At 36.8% G+C, this 21,320-nt stretch overlaps 1 protein-coding gene across 6 annotated transcripts in view; it reads right to left on the reverse strand.

Moving 5' to 3' along the window:
• NEO1 (neogenin 1) overlaps nucleotides 1-21,320 on the reverse strand; it is a 73,981-nt gene that overhangs the window by 37,460 nt on the left and 15,201 nt on the right. For 5 of the 6 annotated variants that reach the window (XM_088148457.1, XM_088148456.1, XM_088148454.1 and 2 more), the window contains exons 2-4: nucleotides 8,313-8,630; nucleotides 1,530-1,811; nucleotides 922-1,075 (exon numbers count right to left, since the gene is read on the reverse strand). In XM_088148457.1, coding sequence (XP_088004583.1) covers nucleotides 922-1,075; nucleotides 1,530-1,811; nucleotides 8,313-8,630 — 754 coding nt within the window. Of the gene's footprint in view, nucleotides 1-921; nucleotides 1,076-1,529; nucleotides 1,812-8,312; nucleotides 8,631-9,601; nucleotides 9,754-21,320 lie in introns of those variants that run through there. The other variant, XM_088148455.1, reaches the window with a different exon arrangement.

Below are 21,320 nucleotides of genomic sequence, written 5' to 3' on the forward strand. Positions count from 1 at the left end.
ATCATTTTAATTCTTAAATTCAACTGAAAACATTCTGGTTGAAAACCAGATGCACTAGTTATTACAGGTGATACGAGTCAACATGGTTATAGCAACTATTCAAGGCTTAGGAATGTCAAAAAAGAGTTAATAATTGATGACACATAAAACACTAATTAAAATGAAAACTCCAATGAACAAAGCTAAATTGCACTGAGCCATGTTAAGATATAAGATACCAGAGTGTGAATATAAAAAAAAAAGGGGGGGGGGATATTTCCAAAGTATACATAGTTGTGTCATCAAATATTGAGCAAGACTATATGGCCTAGAGATTGGAAAACCAGGTATACATACTTATACTGAAGAAGGGAGATGAAGAGAATGTGCAAATTATCGAACTATTGAATGATGTCCTCATGCAAGCAAAATTTTGCTTACAATTTTACTAAGAAAGGTAGAATTGTACTTGTAACAAAAAATACCAAATAGAACAGCCAGATTTCAGAAATGGCCGTATGACCCAGGATCAGATAGTTAACCTAAGGGTTGCCTCTGTTTTACTGAGTACAACAAGGCCTTTGATTGCACAGATCAGGTCAGGCTTTGGATCCAGCATGGGCATCCTCCCAAGACCTGTCAGTTGCTCCCTAAAGGGGCTGGGCTCTTTCCTAGATTTGCTTGGGGGTCACACAGGCTCAGCATAATGCATTTTTGAAATAAGGAGGCCCTACTGCTGCCATTTCAATGCTTCTTTAACTCAATCCCAAATTTTACCCTCCTTCCCTTCACCAACGTTTTTGTGGTTGTTAGGTCCCCTTTTTAGCAGCTTCCATGATATGGGATAGTGGCTGCTGGCTCTTTGCACTCTGTTACCCAGCAATCTCCCAACAGTAACTGTTTTCTGTAACTTCCACGTGTAACATCAGAATTAAAACTCACTTTTCTGTAACAAGCTCTTCTTCATTTCTTGTCCATCGGATGAGAGGAACAGGAATGCCTGCAGCGACACATGGTAAAACTGCACTCTGCCCAGTAACTTTGGTAAGAGAAAAGGGCTGTTTCAGGAAAAGCAAGTCTGAAGCAATTTCAGATTCTGCAAATAATATGATCAGGAAATGTAAGGTTAAATTAAATGGAAAGTGATGGCAGCATAATATTCTAACTCTGAACAGAATGCTGTGCTAAAAGGAGCTTTTCACTTGCTTCTAATCAACATTTAACAACAAATTAGTATTAAACAAATGTATTTGAAATGGGCATAAATACTGGCCTTATATTGCCATGGAGTCTAAGACTACATCTGTCTTGCAAAAAGGGTATATAAAATTTTTTTGTTAATATTTAAGAGAACTCCAGTATGAAGCCTGGCAAGAAAACTGAAACTTTTAGAATAAACTTTTATAAGGACTTTTAGAGGACCCAGAGAAGCATCCATTTAAAATTAGCAAGTTTGAATAGCAAGCTTTTACAATTTCTGACACCAGTTAAACAATCTTATTAGTGATGCACAAGAAAGAACTAGGAGAGAAAAACCTCAGCACACATGCCTGTATCTGGAAGAACTTTAATCTCTGCTTCATCACTGTATTTGGGAGACCCACCAATTTCAATAACACAACAATATGTTCCGCCATCCTCATCCGTAGCATTGCTAACAATTAAAGTTCCACTTGGCAATTTGAATACACGATCATCCAGAAACAGTGGCTGATGATCCAGCTCCCACCTTACAAATGGTGCTAGATCAGCATTAACCTCACAGTTAAGAACTATGGGGTTTCCTCTATAGACAGATGCAGACTCTGGCTGGGTAATGAATCTTGGAAGCCCTAAGGACAACAAAAATAAAGAAACAAACAAATAAATAAACTATGCAAGCACATACCTTTTTTTCTTTCCTGAGACAGTATTATAACAATATTTTAAGTTATTATTCTTTTATGCATAAAAAGATTCATAAATTCATTGTCAAGGAGTCTTGTGAACATGAGAAGTGCAATTTGCTATATTATTACAGATTTCTAGCTTACCTCTGAGAAATTACCTTTGAACACCATAACCAATAATGAGAGAGTAGAAACTGATATGATATACCTGCTCCATGCCACATATTTAATTAAACTAGGACCTATTTGGAGCAACAATTTAAAATCAGGAGGGAGAAAATAGCATGTCAGATGGATAGCTATGTACAGCTAAAAAAGGATTAGTAGTAGAACTATAAAATTCCTGAACTCAAAAGGAAAACATTGTCATGATAAAATGCAAACGCATACTTTTCTTCCCCTCAACAATATCAAAAGTATATGCATAAATCCACACAGATAACAGTTAAAACCTTACAGACTAAACGAGTGACACGTTGATGTAGTGATTAAGGCACCGGGCTAGAAACCGGGAGACGGTGAGTTCTAGTCCTGCCTTGGGCACGAAGCCAGCTGGGTGACCTTGGGCCAGTCCCTCTCTCTCAGCCTTAGGAAGCAGACAATGGCAAACCACTTCCAAAAAACCTTGCCAAGAAAACTGCAGGGACTAGTCCAGGCAGTTGCCAGGAGTCAACACTGACTCAAAGGCACACACACAAACAAAAATCACTAACACAAATATTTATTCTGCTAGTGAGTCCATAAAAAGCAATAGCATAAACTATAGAATTTGCATAGCTGTCATCCCATAATTATTATAGTAGTATCCCAGAGAAAGATTATTATAACATACCACACCTATTACTTCTAACACTATAAAAATGCAAACATTTAGATGAGTAGTCTAGAATCACTAATGCCAAAAAAAACTGCATAGCCTACCTACATGGGAAATAACTCCTGACTCAGTTTATTTCAACACAGACTCTATGTTTTCAAGTTTTGTTAATGATTTTTTTAACTGAAATATCTACATTGTTTTGCTTAAATGTTTAAAGAAAGTGAAGTGTCCATAAAGGTCATATGAATTATGATACAACTGTGTTGCATTCATAACACAAGTCCCTGGAAATACTTCTAGTTTATGAAAGCTGTGCAAGTCCAGAATAAGGTACTGTTGATTTAAGAGCCTCCCAACACATACGGCACATTTTGTTCGAATCCCATTTTGCACAGCCACAGCACCAAGAAACTTTCAGGAATCTGATACAAAATCAGCATCCCAAGTTTTCTCTGATAGCCAACCACCGATGTTCTAATTTTTCCCTCAGGCAAACCAATTTTGACTTTGTACTTGGGTCATATGGAACTGGATGAAATCCCAAGGCAGTTGATGCTCTGAGCCTTCATCATAATGGACTGACTGCCTCTACCAAAATCCCCAGTATTCCACGCAGGATAATTTAGAGAAGATGGCATCCTCAGTGCCCCATCATGAAAATCTGATATGAGGGGAGGGTACAAAAAAAAAGAAAAAAACACCTGGGATAGCAACAGGTATACAGTATTTCATTTTCTGCATAGAGATTCGTTCTAAGAGTTGACATCACGTGATTATGGGAAAACAAACAACCAAAAACCAGCAGGGATGGAAGAGGGGACTGCACATTTAAACACTCTCAAAACACACACACACACACACCAAAACCACCACCACCCCAAACCCTATGTCACTCAAATGCCAACTTCATTGATGCTTAACTCTAAGTTCTGAAAATTAATTCAATTATTACACAGAAGTTGTAAATGTATTGCTTTGTGTCAGTCCCAACATACTTTTGAATACTTTGAAATTTCTTTCAAAATGAAGGTGCCATATTAGAAGAGCTTGCTTCTGTCCAAATAGCCTTCTAGCAGCCCATATTAAACTGCTGGATTGATGAACAGATTTTATTTCATTGAGTTCCCATTCCTATTTAAACATTAATATTGTTGTTTGAAATCTCCAGTACTATGTACCAGTGTTTTAACTGTTTGTCATGCAGAAAAAAGTGTGATTCATTGGAGATTTATCTATATATTCAAAAAAAGTAGACCTGGGATGAGTCAGATACTTATAAGTAGTGTGTGCGCATTTCAAAATTACAGCTCCACACTCAATGGAAGTGAACAGTAAAATTCCTTGATGCTGCAAAATGTGTGTGTGTGTGTGTGTGTATGTATACGCATACTAGTGATAACTGTGCCTGATATATATGTGTGTGTCTGTGTGTATGGCAGTTATCACTATTATAAGCAAGTTTCCTAAATTAACATGTATAACTGATACAGTGTATTAAAGTAAGAACTAAATTACAAATCACAAAGCCTGTAATTCAAATCTTACCTCTACCATCCATGAACTCAATAGAAAGCCTCAAACAACCTTCTCTTTTCTCAGCTTCAGTCTGAATGTATCAAGCTTATGATAACATTTATGGATTTCAGAAGAATTACAGTATAATTTATGTGAAATATTTTAAATTATATACATGAGCACTAATTTAATAAATGTGCTCTGAAACAGTATGCTATATTCACATATTTCACTCAGCAAGCTAATCACCAATTCCAGCTTCTTACATGCAGACAGTAAAAGTACAACATCCTTCTTCACTGCTGCTCCTCTTGTCCAGTGATAGAACCACACATTTTTATCAGAGATAATAAAGTTAAAGATTTGTATTCCAGTATAATCTAATTTGATAAGATTTGGTTTCTACACCTGCAACTAGATTTTATAATTTCCAAGATGTGGACCAGCCACAGTTGTTTCTCCATCAGGAGAGTCCTGCATATAATCTGAAACCACCTCTGGACCTCACAGAATCAAATTAAAATGTCTATTTCTCATTCTTATTTTCCATCAAGACAAGAAGTAAATGCAGATTCATGGCTTGAATGCTGGATAATTTTCCCTTTCTCTCATAAATAATGCTTCTCACAGGACTCACACAAGAGAATAGCAGTAGTAGTAATAGTAGTAATAATGATAACAATAATAATAATGCTATACAATATTAATCTAACTCTTTTCTGAACAATGAGAAATCCAGGTTTAATATAATTATTTCCTTTGTATGACAAAAGCAAAGCTATATACCCTACAAGAGAGTTTGAGGGGTGGGGGGTGGGAAAACAATCTTATAGCAAACTCCCATACAGAAATGGCACAGATTTATAACCTCCCCCCGCCCCCACAACTTTTACTGCTAACTCCAGCCTCTCTCCTTCTACCTGGTATCCTTATCTGTATTCTCAACTCTCAGGCATGCATATACCAAGCCTGAAGAAAAATTCAATGTCACTCCAAATAATGAAGTTTACTGTAACTTCCCCCTAAAATCTGAAAAATTACAGACTCATTCACGCCTACTGAAATGGTCACTCATAAAGCAGAGATAAGAATGCAGCATTTGTGCCTTGCTCTTTTAGACCACAGCCATAATTTAATGCACATTATATCTGAATTTAAATGGTAGAACACATCAATGAGATGGTAAATAATTATCAACCTGATTTCATATTTACATATTGTTTTAAAAGGGGGGGAGATAAACAAAAAGCACACTGAAAGGAGTAACTAGTTCATTAAAGAAACAAACCAACATCAGCCATTTTTTTAGAATTATTGCTGCTTGTTTTTCTTTTGTTTTTCAATTCTTTCACTGAGTTAGAAAAATGCTTTAACGCACCATATGTAATCTGCATCATATTTATAAGCTAAAGTAGATAAAAAGGTTCCCACAAAAGCATATATGAAAAAGTAAGTAAAAGAGATGATGTTCCTGCAAAATAAACTGGAAGAGATTTGGCAGTGTTAAAGGAGTTCTTGGACGAACAGTCTTATTTCTAGAAATCTAGAGGAAGAGCTATAGTTATGGTGGCAGGAATTTAAGCAAGCATTAGAACTCCTAGAGTGGTGTTTCTCAACCTTGGCAATTTTTAGATGTGCGGACTTTAATTCCCAGAATTCCCCAGCCAGCATGTGTGGAGCTGAAGTCCACACATCTTAAAGTTGCCAAGGTTGAGAAACATTGTCCTAGAGACTTGGGTTTTACAAAGAACAACTTTTTTCTAGGGGAGGGACAGCACTGTGAACATTTGCATGTTTCCTATTCTTTGAGTAGGTTGCAAGAAATAAACCTCTTATTTTCTTGCAGAGGAAAAAAATCTTTTTCCTAAGTACTGATCAGAGAAAAAATGAAAAATCTAATTGCAAAATGGTGATCTAAATTAACAATTCACAACAATGGAAAAAGGTATTAATACCTTACACCAGTTTACTAATTCTTTCAAGGTATTAATGCACTATAAGAAGAATTTTGGCTGCACAAATTTGCTGAAAAACAAAATAATCAATGAAAACATTGACTGTTTAATCTGGGCCTGATAAATTAGCAGCTTCTGAAACTCCCAAATAATTTGTTTGACTGGAAAATGTCAAAGCCTACAGGTTTTTTCAACAGATAACTGAAAAGAATTACTAAGATAGATAAACCTTTGGAATAAAGAGTTGCAATATTTTAACTTAATAGATCTATGTTTTGTGTTTTAAAAATATGAAATATATATTTTATGATCTTAAGTTGAGAATAATTCATCAAAATAGTTTTGAAGTATATTGGATACTTCAGCAAATATTTAAAAGGGCTGGATGTCAACTAATTTGTATTTTTATTTGTTTCTAGTTGTCTGTGGAGTCCTTGGGGTTCTCTGTGCTTGGTTCTTTTCTTGCAAGCATTTCATTACCCAACTAGGTAACTTCTTCAGTGCTAAAATGGGATGAGGTTTGCTCTCTATTTATCTGCTGTGGGTGGGGTGCCAGTGCTGGTGGGGGTGGGGGTTCTGTTTTGCTCTTCTGGTAGTTCATTGATTAGCCTATGTTGACTGCTTGATTGTGTGCCTGGTGGTGACCTTTGCTATACTAATCAATGAACTACCAGCTCAGAGAACCCCAAGGACTCCACAGTTCAACCCTGAGCTACACATATTCGCCTCCATTTCTAGTTATCTGTATATTGTAGTAATAAAACAAAGGAAAAACTCAACTTAATCTACAAAATAAATGAAGATTCATTACTTTACTCTACTAAAGAAAGGCATGCCCCTGAATTCCTGAAAGCTTCAACAAGTCAGATGACAATGAAAATGATCCCATGAGACAGATCATCTCCCAAATTAAATGAGAATCTTGGCTATCAGAGGAGCTGGAGACCATACTTCCATCTTGACAGTAACAAAATATTGTTTTTCTAGTGGTGGTTGGGAAATGGCTCTGCAATACAGCCAAACATAAGGCATCCTGTAATGATATCAGGCAGGAAAATCCCCGAGGAGGAAAAACACTATAGCTACTTCATGTGGAAAACTCTGAGGCAATGCCCACCCAACTTTCATTGTTCTCTATTTCACTTTAATTTTTTTTTTAATTTAGGAAATGACCTCTATAGAGTGGGGAGGAAATAGAGAAGTCCACCTATCCACTATGAAAGCAGTAGTACTAGGTTATTTAGTATGTTCTTATAACTAAGCTCAGTATGGATAAATCAAAATGATATATAATATAAACTAATATCACAGAAAAACAATATAATTACTAAGACATTTCCTAATACATGCAATAATCAATACAAACAATTCTTAACATAACATTAGTATAAATCAGAGTGAACCATGAGAAAGAGGGTTTTTCCTGATTCATAAATGTCCTACCAGGAAAAAAACAACACTTGTTAAGGGACTTTTAAATAACTAGAGATCAGACTCCAGACAGACTTCAAGGGGGAGCTGATTCCAGAGACTGGAATCCCTTAATGGAAATGGAAAAGATCCCTAAAAACATGAGGTGGCAATTTTTAACTTGAGAAAAAAAACCTAATTAATTCTAAACCTAAGCCTAACTTTACCCTAATTCCAAGTTTAAAGTTTCCCTAGAGGCAATCACCACACAACATACTGTAAATCTAAGATTATCACTAACATTTGCCCTAAAGTTAACCTTCTAATGCTTCAAAGCAGGAAGTGGTCTGTGAGGACTGGCCCTCTTTTAATAGATGTTACCTTCTGGAGACTGCCTTCTCAGACTACTTCTCCTATAATACAGGTAGTCCCCAGTTTAAGATGAGTTCCGTTCCCAAGGTCTGTCCTTAAGTCAAATTTGTATGTAAACCAGAACAGTATTATTGTATAATACTGTGTAAGTAGTATTGTGTAATGAACTTGAACCATTGTGTATTTAACTTGAATCATTGTGTACTTAACTTAAATTTTGCTACAATAGGCTCTGTTCTTAACTATGGGTCATCCTTAAACCAGGCGTTCTTAACCTGTGGTCTACCTGTATACACATATATTTATTCTATAGAAACATTAACCCCACATTTGGCAAGTAGTAGGCAATAGATATCCAAATAAGGTTTTCACCTGCAACTGTAAGCTTAGCTGTTCTGCTTACAATAGTCCCAAGACTTTCCACAGTTGCCACACACTGGTAATGTCCTTCATCAGGTTTATTGTGCTTGGAATGGACAACACTGTTGATTAACAAAGATCCATCTGGTAGCAATTGTCGTCGGTCATCTGATACCAAGTTCAAGAAAGTCCCATCTTTTTTCCATTCAATTTTTGGAGGTGACTCGCAATATGCTGAACAATTCAGTATAACAGAAGAAGCTCTAACTGATAGAGTATCCACTGGCTCCACTATGAAATAAAATGGAGTAAAGGTTCTCACTGTAGGTTCTATAAAAGAGAGAGAAATAGTTTTATTTAGGGCATTCCAAATACACTATACAGAAATCTTAAATTATTGGGGGGGGGGGGAGATCTTTATTGCTCCAAAATCTACCCTCCATGTGTAACATACTAAAAAATCCTTAAGCATCTTACATGAAAAAGCCTAGATTAACAGAAGAAACCATAAATATAAACAATAGTCCAAAGAACCACCTTTGCAGTCCAGTAGGCAAATACTAGAATGGAAAAAGGAAAAGCAGTAGCAGCTTCTAGCTTTTTAAAAAGATCTAGAGGTGTTTGCCTGAGCCCCCAGTTATCTCACTTTTGGAGGACGGAGCAAGTGTCTCAGACCAGCCTTACTCCCAGGTCATTTGGTATGTATTGCCTTATATTCTTAAAAAAGAGAGCAACACTGTGTGCCACTAGAAAACATATGCCCCCATAATTAGCATGCAACTCTTGTGATGTTTCATTCTTAAATATTTAAAAAACCTGAATATTTATCTCCATTTGCCACTTATCTCATTTTCTTCTAAAAATATTTGTTAAATTAAAAATAGAGGACTGACAAAGCATTTAAAATAAAAGCAACAATAACATACTTAAACTATGCAGAAATAACTGTGATGTCAAGGTAAGACACAAACTTTTTACATATGTAATATTTTAACCCAAAAAATATTTGTATAATCAGAAGGGATCTATTAGGTGATCTCTACTGATACAACTTAAAAAAAAAAAAAGTAGAGAAAAAATGCAGATCATGGCTTCTGGAATTCTTCCCAACCTTTTTGCCGGAACTGGCCATAAGAGGCCTTTATATTCTCTTCTATGCAACCAAGTAATCTCTTACATCTCTGTCTGTACTGTATGTGTACAGTGGAAAGTATGGGGCTGGTAGCACATGCTTTGTTGCAGGTCACATGACCAGGAGGAAAGGGGATGTGGAACAGAACCATCAGCAACATTTGGAGCACCTAGCCAACTGCTTCCATCATTGGGATCCACTGGAGCCTTTTCTGGAATGTTTTTCTCCACAGTTCCCAGCCAGATCCAGTCCATTACTAAACTCAATCTGTTGTTGGCCAGTTTCTTCCTTTCTGTTCAGTTTGCAAAGTGTTATCCTACTAATGGACAGAATCAGGAGTCTCTTTACATAATTTATTTCCAACATTCCATTGGATTAGAAAGAATAAAAATGAAAACCAAATGTGAATAAAACCTTTAATTAAATTATTCAACACTCTGCAGCTGTGCTAAATTTTTAGCCAATGCTATTTTCCCACCCTTTTAATACCATTGATCCAAAGGAAGATGTGCTTTATTTCTCCAATATTTTGATATAGTAAATGTGGCAGCTGACAACAAAAACTGAATTAAGTTCTTGTGTTATACCTCTTTAGGTATCAATGGACATAATGCAGGTCCTAATGTAGTTTTCTCCTAAACACATCTTGCAATAACTACAAGCCTTAAAACTGAATATTTCAAATTCATATGGACAGTTTCTTGAAAACTTTTAGAAATTATTTCAGATCCTGCAATCAAGAGTGGGGAAGCTCTTAACATACAACAGGGAGATTCTGCATCTACATATGTTTTTCCCAAATCATAAGCTCTATAAGTACAGCATTAAACTAGACAGGAGAATTAAAACACAGTAACAAATAGAACAACAAGGAGCAGGACAAAGGCACGCTTCATAAAGACTTGCTATCTCTTTGTTCTCCGTCTGCTTTAAAGTAACATCACGACCACTAGATGGCACCCAACCCAACAAAATAGGTGCCCAATGGTGCTCAAAATTAAAATTTTTCACTGCTGTAGGACTGCTCATTCATGGACAAAGTGTCAAATGCTCACTTCTAATAGTTATAGAATTTTAGAGGCTATTATTCAGAAGCCCACCTTCTAAAGATTTCTATATTTCTGTGCATATTAAATTTCCACTTCCCTAGACTAAGTGTATATTAACCATACAAAATGCAGAATAGAAAGGATAATATAGCCAAGGTAACTAACCCTTAAACTTACCTCAAGCTGAACAATAACTTAGAATTTATGAAAATGCTGATATGTCTGAGGAAGTCAACTCTTGGTTCTTCAAACAAGCTCAATACTGATCCCTTGCCTAGGCAACAGATCCTGGGTTTCAGGCAGTTCTTTCTCAATTGCTAGCAAAAATTTACCTAGAGATACTAATCTTATATTACTAAGATATCCTTCCTCTCCTGCCTAGGAAGGGGCATCCTATACAGATAAAGAACTGTGTATGCAAATGGGGGCTACCAGCCACTGCAGCTAGAACTCCATGCATACAACCTGATAACAAAAGCTACAAGGATGCAACAGGTTTGGAGAAATTTATATTGTCTGCAGCAATTGACAGCTCTGCTTGGTCTGCTAATTCTCCTTCTCTATCTTTTTTCATCAGAACTCCTCAACTGGAAACACTTTGCTTTTTAAGGATATACATCCTGGCAAATGTAGGCTTTAATTGCCAATTGGAGACAAACACATAAAATAAAGTGTCAGAAACTGAGACAATACTCTAATAGCTTTGTTTTAAAGCTTATTAAGAGAGTAGGAACAAAATGTGTTCAATAAGAGTCAGATCCCCAGTCAGTTGGGGGTTGGGGAGAGGAAGGTATCCGTACTGAGTCATCCACCTTTCCCTATAAGGGAGAAGAGGTTGAGTGAAGCAGCTGGCATTCCGCCTGCTGATCTAAAAGTAGCTCCTTGCGACTGGTAAAGGCAGTCCATGCTCCCAAAATTATTTCAATAAATCATGATCTGGATTTTAAGAACAGCTTTATCAACACTAGCACTAGATTCCAATTCAACAACCTAAATGTATATAGAAAATGGATTTGCTGCATTCCAAAATGTCAAATTGATTTAGAGTCACCCAATCCCATTTAACAATTCTACTCAACTTTCCGATTTGGTTTGGAAAGTTGATTTGATTCAACTATTTGACTGAATCAGTTTTGAACAGAATCACCAAACCTGAAGTTTTGCACAGCTCTGCCATTTACTCAAAATCCTAGAATTTGTCTCCTCAATGCATTACTTCACTTTTTTGAACTGATATAAAAGGACAGCTGAATTACATAAAAAGCAACTGAATATATTACACTTACTCTGTGCCTATTGCATTGACTGCCTAATTCTGAGCTCAATTCAGCATGCTGATTTTGATCTTTAAAGACCTATTTAGATTTTTAAAGTCCTGAATAATCCTGACACCTATCTGCAGACCCTATTATACCTACATGAGCCTGCAAAAAGATAAGAGAAAGCCTCATTCACTGGCTTATCATTTGTCTTACTAGATAATAAAGTTCTCTCAGTAGCAACCCCTACCCTCGCAACTTCCTCTCATTGCTTTAAAGACTGAAGACACATTTTTTCCAATCTGCATTTGGCACTTTAAAAAAATAATAATAAATGAAACCAGCTTTTGTTGGTCTTTTTTAGTATAATTACTTTTGTGTTAGAATCTTATGGGCCACCTTGGGAGTCAATTTTTCCTGAAGTAGATTTCAAATCTCCAAATAATTGATTAAACAAAATAAAATTAGTTGGCAACAACTCTGGAACCAGACACAGTATTTCTGTACGCATCTACAACTGACTGAGAAGAACATTTTGTATGCGCACTTAGATATGCGGACTTGTTCCCTTTTCACTGAGATATATAGAACAAACAACATATTACTTTGCAACAAATTCATTTCAAAGTGTCATTCTGTTCACATTGTTTCGATTGTGATTGCTTGCCTACTCTTGCTACAAAAAAATACAGCTTATTCAACCGTTTACATATTGTCAACACCTAATGCATCTGCATCAGTCAACTTTCCGTATGTAACTCTTGCAATGTTTACCGAAGGTCACTGACATCAATCCAGTCCTTTGACAGACAGGCACAGCACTGAAAGAGTCCTAAGAACATGAGCTTGACTGAAGAAATTTGCTTTGTGAAATACTAATAACAACCATGATTATTCTAATTTCTGTCTTGATCTACAGGGAATGAGGAAATATACCCCAATTTCTAGATTACTATCAAAAGGAAAACAAAAAAAAAAAAAGTTAAGAACACAAGAACCCTGCTGGAACAATTGAAATATCCCAACAGAAAGCAAAGGGGCCGATTACAGCCATCCAGTTAATGTATGGCAAGCAGAATATCATTAATTGTCCTTTTTGCTGTTGTTTCCCAACATCTGATACCAGATAAATACTGATGTATTGATTATGTCGCCATGGTGATGAATAACTTCGGTAGCTTCATCCTTTATCCCTTTTAAAGGGGGATTAAAATAATTCAAATTGGTGTTAATCACTATGTGTTATGACAGCACATTCCATGATTTAACTGTGTAATATCTTTCAAGATACAAGAGCTAGAATTATGCAGAATATTTCAAATGCGTCACATACAATATATTTGTATATACATATTGCAACATTGGCAATTACTACATGTATTTCCTGATTAGTCATTGCCAACAGTAACCCCATCAGTAATTATTACGTTTTTTCCCTGGATTTTAATTATTCTGGATCAATATGGTCCATGTTAGAAAAATGAACATAAGATTTAATTTGCTTCATAAGGTAAGGTTAATCTTGATCTAGTGCAATGAAGCCATTCTTATTTTTAGTCTCCCTCATTGGCCAAATATTACTTAAAGTCTTCTGTAACAGGAACCACTTCTTCTCATGGCAATAAATTTTATGTTAATTATGTACAGTATATAACACCTTGCATCTGTCCTGTACCAACTTCTAAATAATAGGTAAGTACCAAGATCTAATACTTCAGGAGAATTTCTATATTAATTATCTTGACACTATTTCTAAATTTATAAACTTTTTTGATTATATTTATTCATTTTTGTAAAAAATAATAGGGAAGATGCCATAGCTCCATCATTTTAACAGCTATTTTTTCTGTATCTTCTACCCTTTGCTATTAATTTTGTGATTAAGCTATAAAATTAATTTGGTATTCAGATTGCATTACATTTATATAATTGCACCATACTTAACTGTTTTGTTTATAGTTCTGTTCCTAACACTGAACAATGGACACAGCTTAGATGTAAATCAGACACTTTGCCTACAGAAAATTTTCCTTTGGAGAATCACCTTTATTTGATACATGAATTCCAAAATTCTACTTTTAATACTGCTTTCCACAAATTGATGACTAAAGTTATGCTGATAGATCTAATTTTCTATGTCCCCAGATATTTTGATTATATGGGAAGTTATATGTTAATTATTTGTAACAGTATATTTTCAGCAAAATAAGAAATACAATTCTTGTTAATCATTTTCTTGTAACATAGTAACCCTTCTCATGATATTTACAAAACACTACAGAATTCCCAGAAGAACCTGAAAGAATGCCCAACTGCAGCAAATACAGTGCCAACAATCTACTATATTTTTATTACTGGAATGGAAACACATTCTAAAACACCAATTAAACTAGAGTTATGCTTTTGGATCTAGTGCTGAAAAGAAAACGAACATCTTTATAAAAATATGCATTAATTAGGTGTTTATCTGAGATTTAATTATACATTTCTAAATAATTTTGGCCCTCCTTGCTCACCATCTGTGAGAAGGCAAGCTATATATCTCAGAAGGACCTATGACAGCAGCAAACCAACCAATCAGGCAATATTGTTATGCATCAGATGAAGAAAGGAGAAATTAAATGTTCTTTTTGAACTTTTAAAAGATATATTATCTATTGTTCAGAATTACTACACTAATAAAAGATTTCAGTAGAGCTGCCTGTGTTCATGTGATTCTTTGTGGGACGGAGAGAAAATACAAAAAAAAAAAAACCTGATTTTTTTTACCTCTTTGCTTATCTATGAAAAAAATTAGAAGTAGTTTGTATTAAGAAACAGTTTTCATGAATGTTTCACATATTACTTTTTTAAAAATTGGCAGAGGAAAGAGCATGGAAGACATGTATGTGGCTTTTTGTTTGGGGGGTTGCTGCTTTAACCAGGGCATCATAAGATATAAGTTGTGTTGGTGGCTTTAATCTTTGTATGCTGCCCAGAGTCAGTGCTGTGGGATGGGCGGCTCTATAAATAATATTAATAAATATAAATAAATGTATGCATTGCATATTAAGCAACAGCATAATGTGTAGATTGCTGATTGTAAGCATCTATAAACATTATGACAAAAAAACTAACAAAACACGTGTTGTGACATCATCACATAAACCCCAGCATTTTGTACTTGCTTCCTGATGCTAGGCACAAGTACATTAGTGATGGACTTTGGATCATGAACTCAGGTTTCATCACTTGCCCCCTTTGCTTCCCCTGTGAATGCTTATGCTGCTGATATCACATAATCATACAAAAAGTATGTCCCTTCTATACCACAGAACATAATGCCCCAGTTGGAATGCAGCTAATAGGGCTGTGCAGTAATTCTGATTTTAAAAAGATGACTTGTTGCATGCTTGGATGCACACATCACACCTGTTGGCAATTCATTACAGAAGCTCACAGAGCCCAGGAAAAAAAGACACACATTTGAGGAGGTGCCAACTGGTGCAACCTGTGCTCACATGTGCTTCAAATCACCTTCTCCCCTTTGAATCTAGAACCCTCCACAGCCTGATTAGCTAAATGACAAAACTAAACTGTGCATGTAGTTAATAATCCTTGCTGGCATTTTCACAGGCCTTGACTTGTTCTGCTTGGACAAGATTCCTTCCCCCACCCATTTCTTCAGTGACATAATTAAAAGCTGCTTAACTCCATTGTAATCTTATGGAGAGATGAGGGAGGCAGTTCATCAGATGCTAAATCTATTAGAATTAGACAATCCAATGCCCTCCAGATGTTCTAGACTGGACTATGTTTTACTAAATGTTACATACATACACCTTAAGCACTAGTTATGATGGCTGAAGCATAAGAGCTGTACTCCAGAACATATGGGTATTTCTAGTTTGTTTACTATTTCATTAAAACATTTCTTGTCTTAGGAAGCTGTAACAAAATGCATGAAATTGCACAGCTTGACTTTTAAAGCCTGAGTTTTCCCTAAATGGGGTACAGAAACCACCTCACCCTATTTTCAAAGTTCCAAAACTCCTGGTACTGAGTGGGAAGAATTCAGGGTGTTCAACATGAAGAGACTTTCATGCTACTGAAACAGACTTTAGTGCAGAAGCTGGATGTGTAGCCTTATCTCACATGTATTCTGTCCTTATGTCAGTAAAACCTCAATTTAAGGGAACTTTTGAGGAAAGGGATGTCTGTTAAATCTGAATGTCCATTAAATCCAAATTTATACCACTGATATAATTTATGTCATTAATTCAATTACCTAATTGTTTTAACTCACTTGCTTTAGTTTATGTCATTTATGTAATTATATAAATGAGGCAAATAACATCAAAACATTAATTATGTAATTTACTCAAATGAAACAAATTGAGGCAAATGACATAACTTGCATCAGTTGTCCAGACTGCTAAGGTAACAAATAAAACATCTGATGCAAAGTAAAAATTTTATCTGCTTCATTCAAAGTCTGCGGAATGGCAGTCCAGAAAATCGAGGCCTTATTCTATGACAAATTAAATTGGCTTCTGTCTTTGCAACAACCTGCACCTTTATGGCCTAAGTTGTCAACTTGAAGCTTTTTGTTTGTTCCTGGAGGAAGGGAGATGTGAATCTGTGTCTTTACTGAAAGAAGAAACAGAGGGAATACAATTTTGTCCGGCAGAGCTAGGGGGAAAGGCTTAACCAAAGCCACCTGAGAGCTTTTGTGAGGAGTTTCTTAATACGAAGAAAAAAATAAAGAAATAATGCTTTCAGAACCATTTTCTTCTACTGGAACATGTACAGAATGGCAAGATTTCAGAAAAGGAGAGTATTCATGTTCCCAGCTCTGTTTTTCATCTGGTTAACAATGAGAGAAATAATGATGTCCTTGGCAGCCCACAAACAACATACAGTAAAGGATGTCAGTATAGCAGCAGCTAGGTAGTCACCAAGGTAGCAAAACAGACTGTAACTTGTTTGGCATTGTTAGTCAAAACCTGGCTTGTTCAATAAGTCATCATGAGAGAAAATGTTGGATCCAAGTTCTACCTCACCAAGCCATTGAATGTATCCTGTTTCAGAAAGCTACTTCTTAAGTAAAGGTTAACTGCATAGACAAAACCATATGAAAGGAAAGAAGAACACGTATGAAGTTTAATTTTGTTCCAAAGGCATCAAAACTCAACAACCCCTTTACATCAAGCACAAAGTAATACTCAGAAATATTGAAATGACCTAATGAACTTGACACAGATCTCTGATACTAGACTGTTGTTATTATTCCCATGCAAACCAAAACCTTGGACAAATGCATTTGCATTTGAAGTATTTATGTGTTTTAATTTTTTAAATTATGAATGTTATTACAGGTAATCCTCAACTTATAACCACAATTGGGACCAGAACTTCCATCGATAAGCAATGCGGTCATTAAATGAGTCACACCTGATTTTACAACCTTTTTTGCCTTAGTCATTAAGCAAATCACCACGGTGGTTGACTGAATCATGCAGTTGTTAAGTGAATGCAGCTTCTCCCACTGACTGCTTGCTGGAAGCCCCCAGGAAGGTTGCAAATGGCAATCACGTGACCCTGCGATGCTGTAACCATCGTATATACATGCTAGTTGCCAAGGAATTGATGGGTCCAAATTCTGATCACATGACACTGTGACAGGGACACTGTTACAGTCGTTAAGTGTGAGGATCGGCCATAAGTCACTTTTCAGCGCAGTCATAACTTCATACTGTTGTTAAATGAATGGTCGTATGTCAAGGACTACCTGTATGTTAAAAACTTTAAACATAACTGAATCTTGTATAGCAACTCACCTATCAATATAATTCAGAGCCTAACTTCAGTGTTTCATTGTTCAGTTTTATGTACTTTAGAGCATCAATAAGCAACAAATGAATTATAATGTGTTAAATGAACTCCTTATTATAGGTTTTATTTTTTTTTCTTATGAACCAACAGGATGCATAGCCAGGAAAATATCTACCCTAACTGGAACCTGGAATTGGAGGAAAATAACTTCCACCAGAAATAAAAATTTCACTCTGAGATCTATTTCACATACAACAACTAGGTAATACTACAACTTAGCCTGGATACAATCCAGTTACCTTTTAAGTATGTTGCAGCATACTTTTCACACTGATTTTAATGCTGAATCCTGGAGTTATAATGGATTTTTTTTCTTTTATACAGTGATACCTCGGGATACGAACGCCTCTGCTTGCGAATTTTTCGGGTTACGACCAGCTCTGGCCCCAAAATTTTACCTCGGTTTGCGAACTCCGCCTCGGGTACGAGCCATTTTCCGCCCGTGCCACGTGGTCCGCGGCCATTTTCTGCCCGTGCCACGTGGTCCACGGCCATTTTTCCGCCCGTGCCACGTGGTCCGCGGCTGTTTTTCCGGCCCTGCCGCGTGGTCCGCGGCCGTTTTCGCGCCGCGCCGGGCTGTTTTCGCGCTGCGCCGCGCTGCGCCGTTTTCACGCCGGGCCGTTTTCGCGCCGCGCCGGGCCGTTTTCGCGCCGCGCCGGGCCGTTTTCACGCCGCGCCGCGCTGCACCCGGCCATTTTCGCGCCGCACCACGCCGCGCCCGGCCGCTTTCCGTGTGGTCCGTGGACGCCAGAACGGATTAACGGTAATTACATTGAACCCTATGGGGAAATTTGCCTCGGGGTGCGACCAAATTCAGAGGGCGGAACGGATTAACCGGATTTACATTGAACCCTATGGGGAAATTTCCTTTGGGTTACGACCAACTCGGGATACGCCCAGAGTCACGGAACGGATTAAGTTCGTATCCCGAGGTACCACTGTACATTGTCAGTGAGTAATTCCACAAGAAGCTGTAGCCCATTTTTAACTTGACCTTTCTTTTGCAGACTTCTCCCTCAACACCAAATCATGGTGGGGACGGGCAAGTTAATTCTATTTAATTGTTTAATTCTACTTAGTCGCTCTACCATTTTTAAAAAATTAAATTATGCAGATGATACCACCCTAATGGCAGAAAGTGAAGAAGAACTAAAGAGCCTCTTGATGAGGATGAAAGAGGAGAGTGCAAAAGCTGGCTTGAAACTCAACATTAAAAAAACTAAGATCATGGCATCTGGACCCATCAATTCCTGGCAAATAGAAGGGGTAGAAATGGAAGCAGTAACAGACTTCATTTATTTGGGCTCCAAGATCACAGACGGAGACTACAGCCATGAAATTAAAAGACGCTTGCTCCTTGGGAGGAAAGCTATGGCAAATCTAGATAGCACATTAAAAAGCAGAGACGTCACCTTGCCGACAAAGATCCACATAGTCAAAGCTATGGTTTTTCCAGTAGTAATGTATGGCTGTGAGAGATGGACCATAAAGAAGGCTGAGTGCCGAAAAATTGATGCCTTTGAACTGTGGTGCTGGAGAAGACTCTTAAGAGTCCCCTGGACTGCTAGGAGGTCAAACCAGTCAATCTTAAAGGAAATCAACCCTGATTGCTCATTGGAAGAATTGATAATGAAGCTCAAGCTCAGATACTTTGGTCACCTAATGCAAAGAAAGGACTCTTTAGAAAAGACCCTGATGCTGGGAAAGATTGAAGGCAAAAGGAGAAGAGGACAGCAGAGGATGAGATGGTTAGATAGCATCACTGAAGCAATGAGCATGAAACTGAGCAAACTCAGGGAGGCAGTGAAGGACAGGAAGGCCTGGCGCGATATGGCTCATGGGGTCACAAAGAGTCAGACACGACTTAACGACTGAACAACAACAAAATATGGAAATTATGAAGAATTCAAAACTACTTAAAAATTGAACAGAATACATATATTACTGAAAGTTTTCAACAAATTTCCTGATATTCAGTTCAAGATTGGAATCTATCAACTGTATATGATATCTGCCTAGAGCTACAGATTGCCATCATATGGTTGTTCTCTGCCCTAACATTAGTGAGGCACATTCCATTTCATTTGCTGAAAATCTACCTCTTCACCCAGGCCATCTCTCTGTGGATGTTTTTTGTTTTCTTTCCTTTCCCCAGTTTATTTATTTATTTATTTTTTACTAAACAGGCTTTCTTTAATATTATTTGTAATTATTATTTTTATTGTGTATTTTTATTTTGTAAATCATTTTGAGATGTTTTTGTATAGGAAACAATATAAAGTACAGTGTGTTAATAATAAAAATATTACACATTTCCTCTCCCTATAACCTTAAATTCCTCTGGAAGTATAGCAAATATTTATGTACACTATTTTATTTTGTTGATTAGCATTTTAGCATGTGCCACATAATTCTGCATGTAGTATTTGTCCTGCCTCCCTTTTTTTCCCTACTGCAGCCATGGAAAAAAAAATCTCAGTTGAAGATGCATTAATTCCTAAACGTAGGAAATGAACATCACATGAATAATGAATTAGAAAATTTTGCTACATGTCAGCAGCTTTGTAGGAGGAAGCAATATTTATGAAGTCCCTTAGGAAAATAAGAAACTAAAAATGGAGAAGAAACACACACTAACATTAATGTCACTAGAAAAAGAAAAGTTTGAGAATTAGTAGTAATATACCATGGAGAGGGAGAAAGCATATATCATACAAGCAAATTTAGGAGCAAACTACAGTTGTTGTACAATCAATATAGTTTAAAATACATTCACCCACACTAAATGCAGCTCCAAAAGATACAATCTACCACAGAAAAGTGGGGACAGGGCAACATATGGTTTCACTCAATGCTTTTGGGGAAAATCCATTACAATATGGGTCCAATCTACTCCCCCTCCCCACTTGTTGCAGCTACTGTCACTTCTGTCTCTCTCAGTGCAGGAGGCAGAGTACTGAACACTCTTATACACAAGAGGACAATATGGTCATCAAGCCTCGCAGAAAGAAAAATTTGAATGAAAATGGAATGTAACAGCTGTAAGAGTGGCAAGATGGAAGAGGGCAAGCAAGGAAAGGAATTGATAAAGGGGCTTTAATCTTCCTTCACCTGCAATTTCAAATGCATTAAAATGGCCAGTGATAAATTCTTTCAGCTCTTCTCTCCAATGATCTTGGTGACGTTGAGAATGCTGGAATGGGGTTGGGTAGGATGGAGGGAAGGACCAATGTAGCTTTCAGAGGGAGAAGGATGTCCGTTCCTGATCTACATGACACATGCACATAGATCACTAGATGATAGCCTAGAACAGGAGAAAAGGGTCCATCAAAGATGCACAGATAACAAATTCCAACCCTTCTAAGTTAGAAAGCTATGCCATCAGTCATCACAGTCATAATGCTGAGGTTGGGAATTCCCAATGGGGATAGTAAATGAGATGGTATGATGAAATCAATACTAACATAATTCCTTCACCCAATCATTTTTTTGCAATTCCTATGAAAACATTTCCAAGCACTAAACTATATTCAGATAAACAGAGAAAGCTGAAACATCAAATTTGTTCTTTTAGTACCGTAAAGAATGAATTTGCACTATGAAGTTCAGCAACTTTGGCTTATTTTACCAGTAAATATTTATAACCTGCCAAGGAATCAGCGCCTTTTCACAACAATTATTTCCACTCCACATGCATCCAATTACA

Source organism: Python bivittatus, unplaced genomic scaffold, assembly GCF_059951505.1.
Source record: "Python bivittatus isolate LINGU-HERP-01145 unplaced genomic scaffold, Pbiv_v1 ctg000530_np1212, whole genome shotgun sequence".
NCBI lineage: Eukaryota > Metazoa > Chordata > Lepidosauria > Squamata > Pythonidae > Python > Python bivittatus.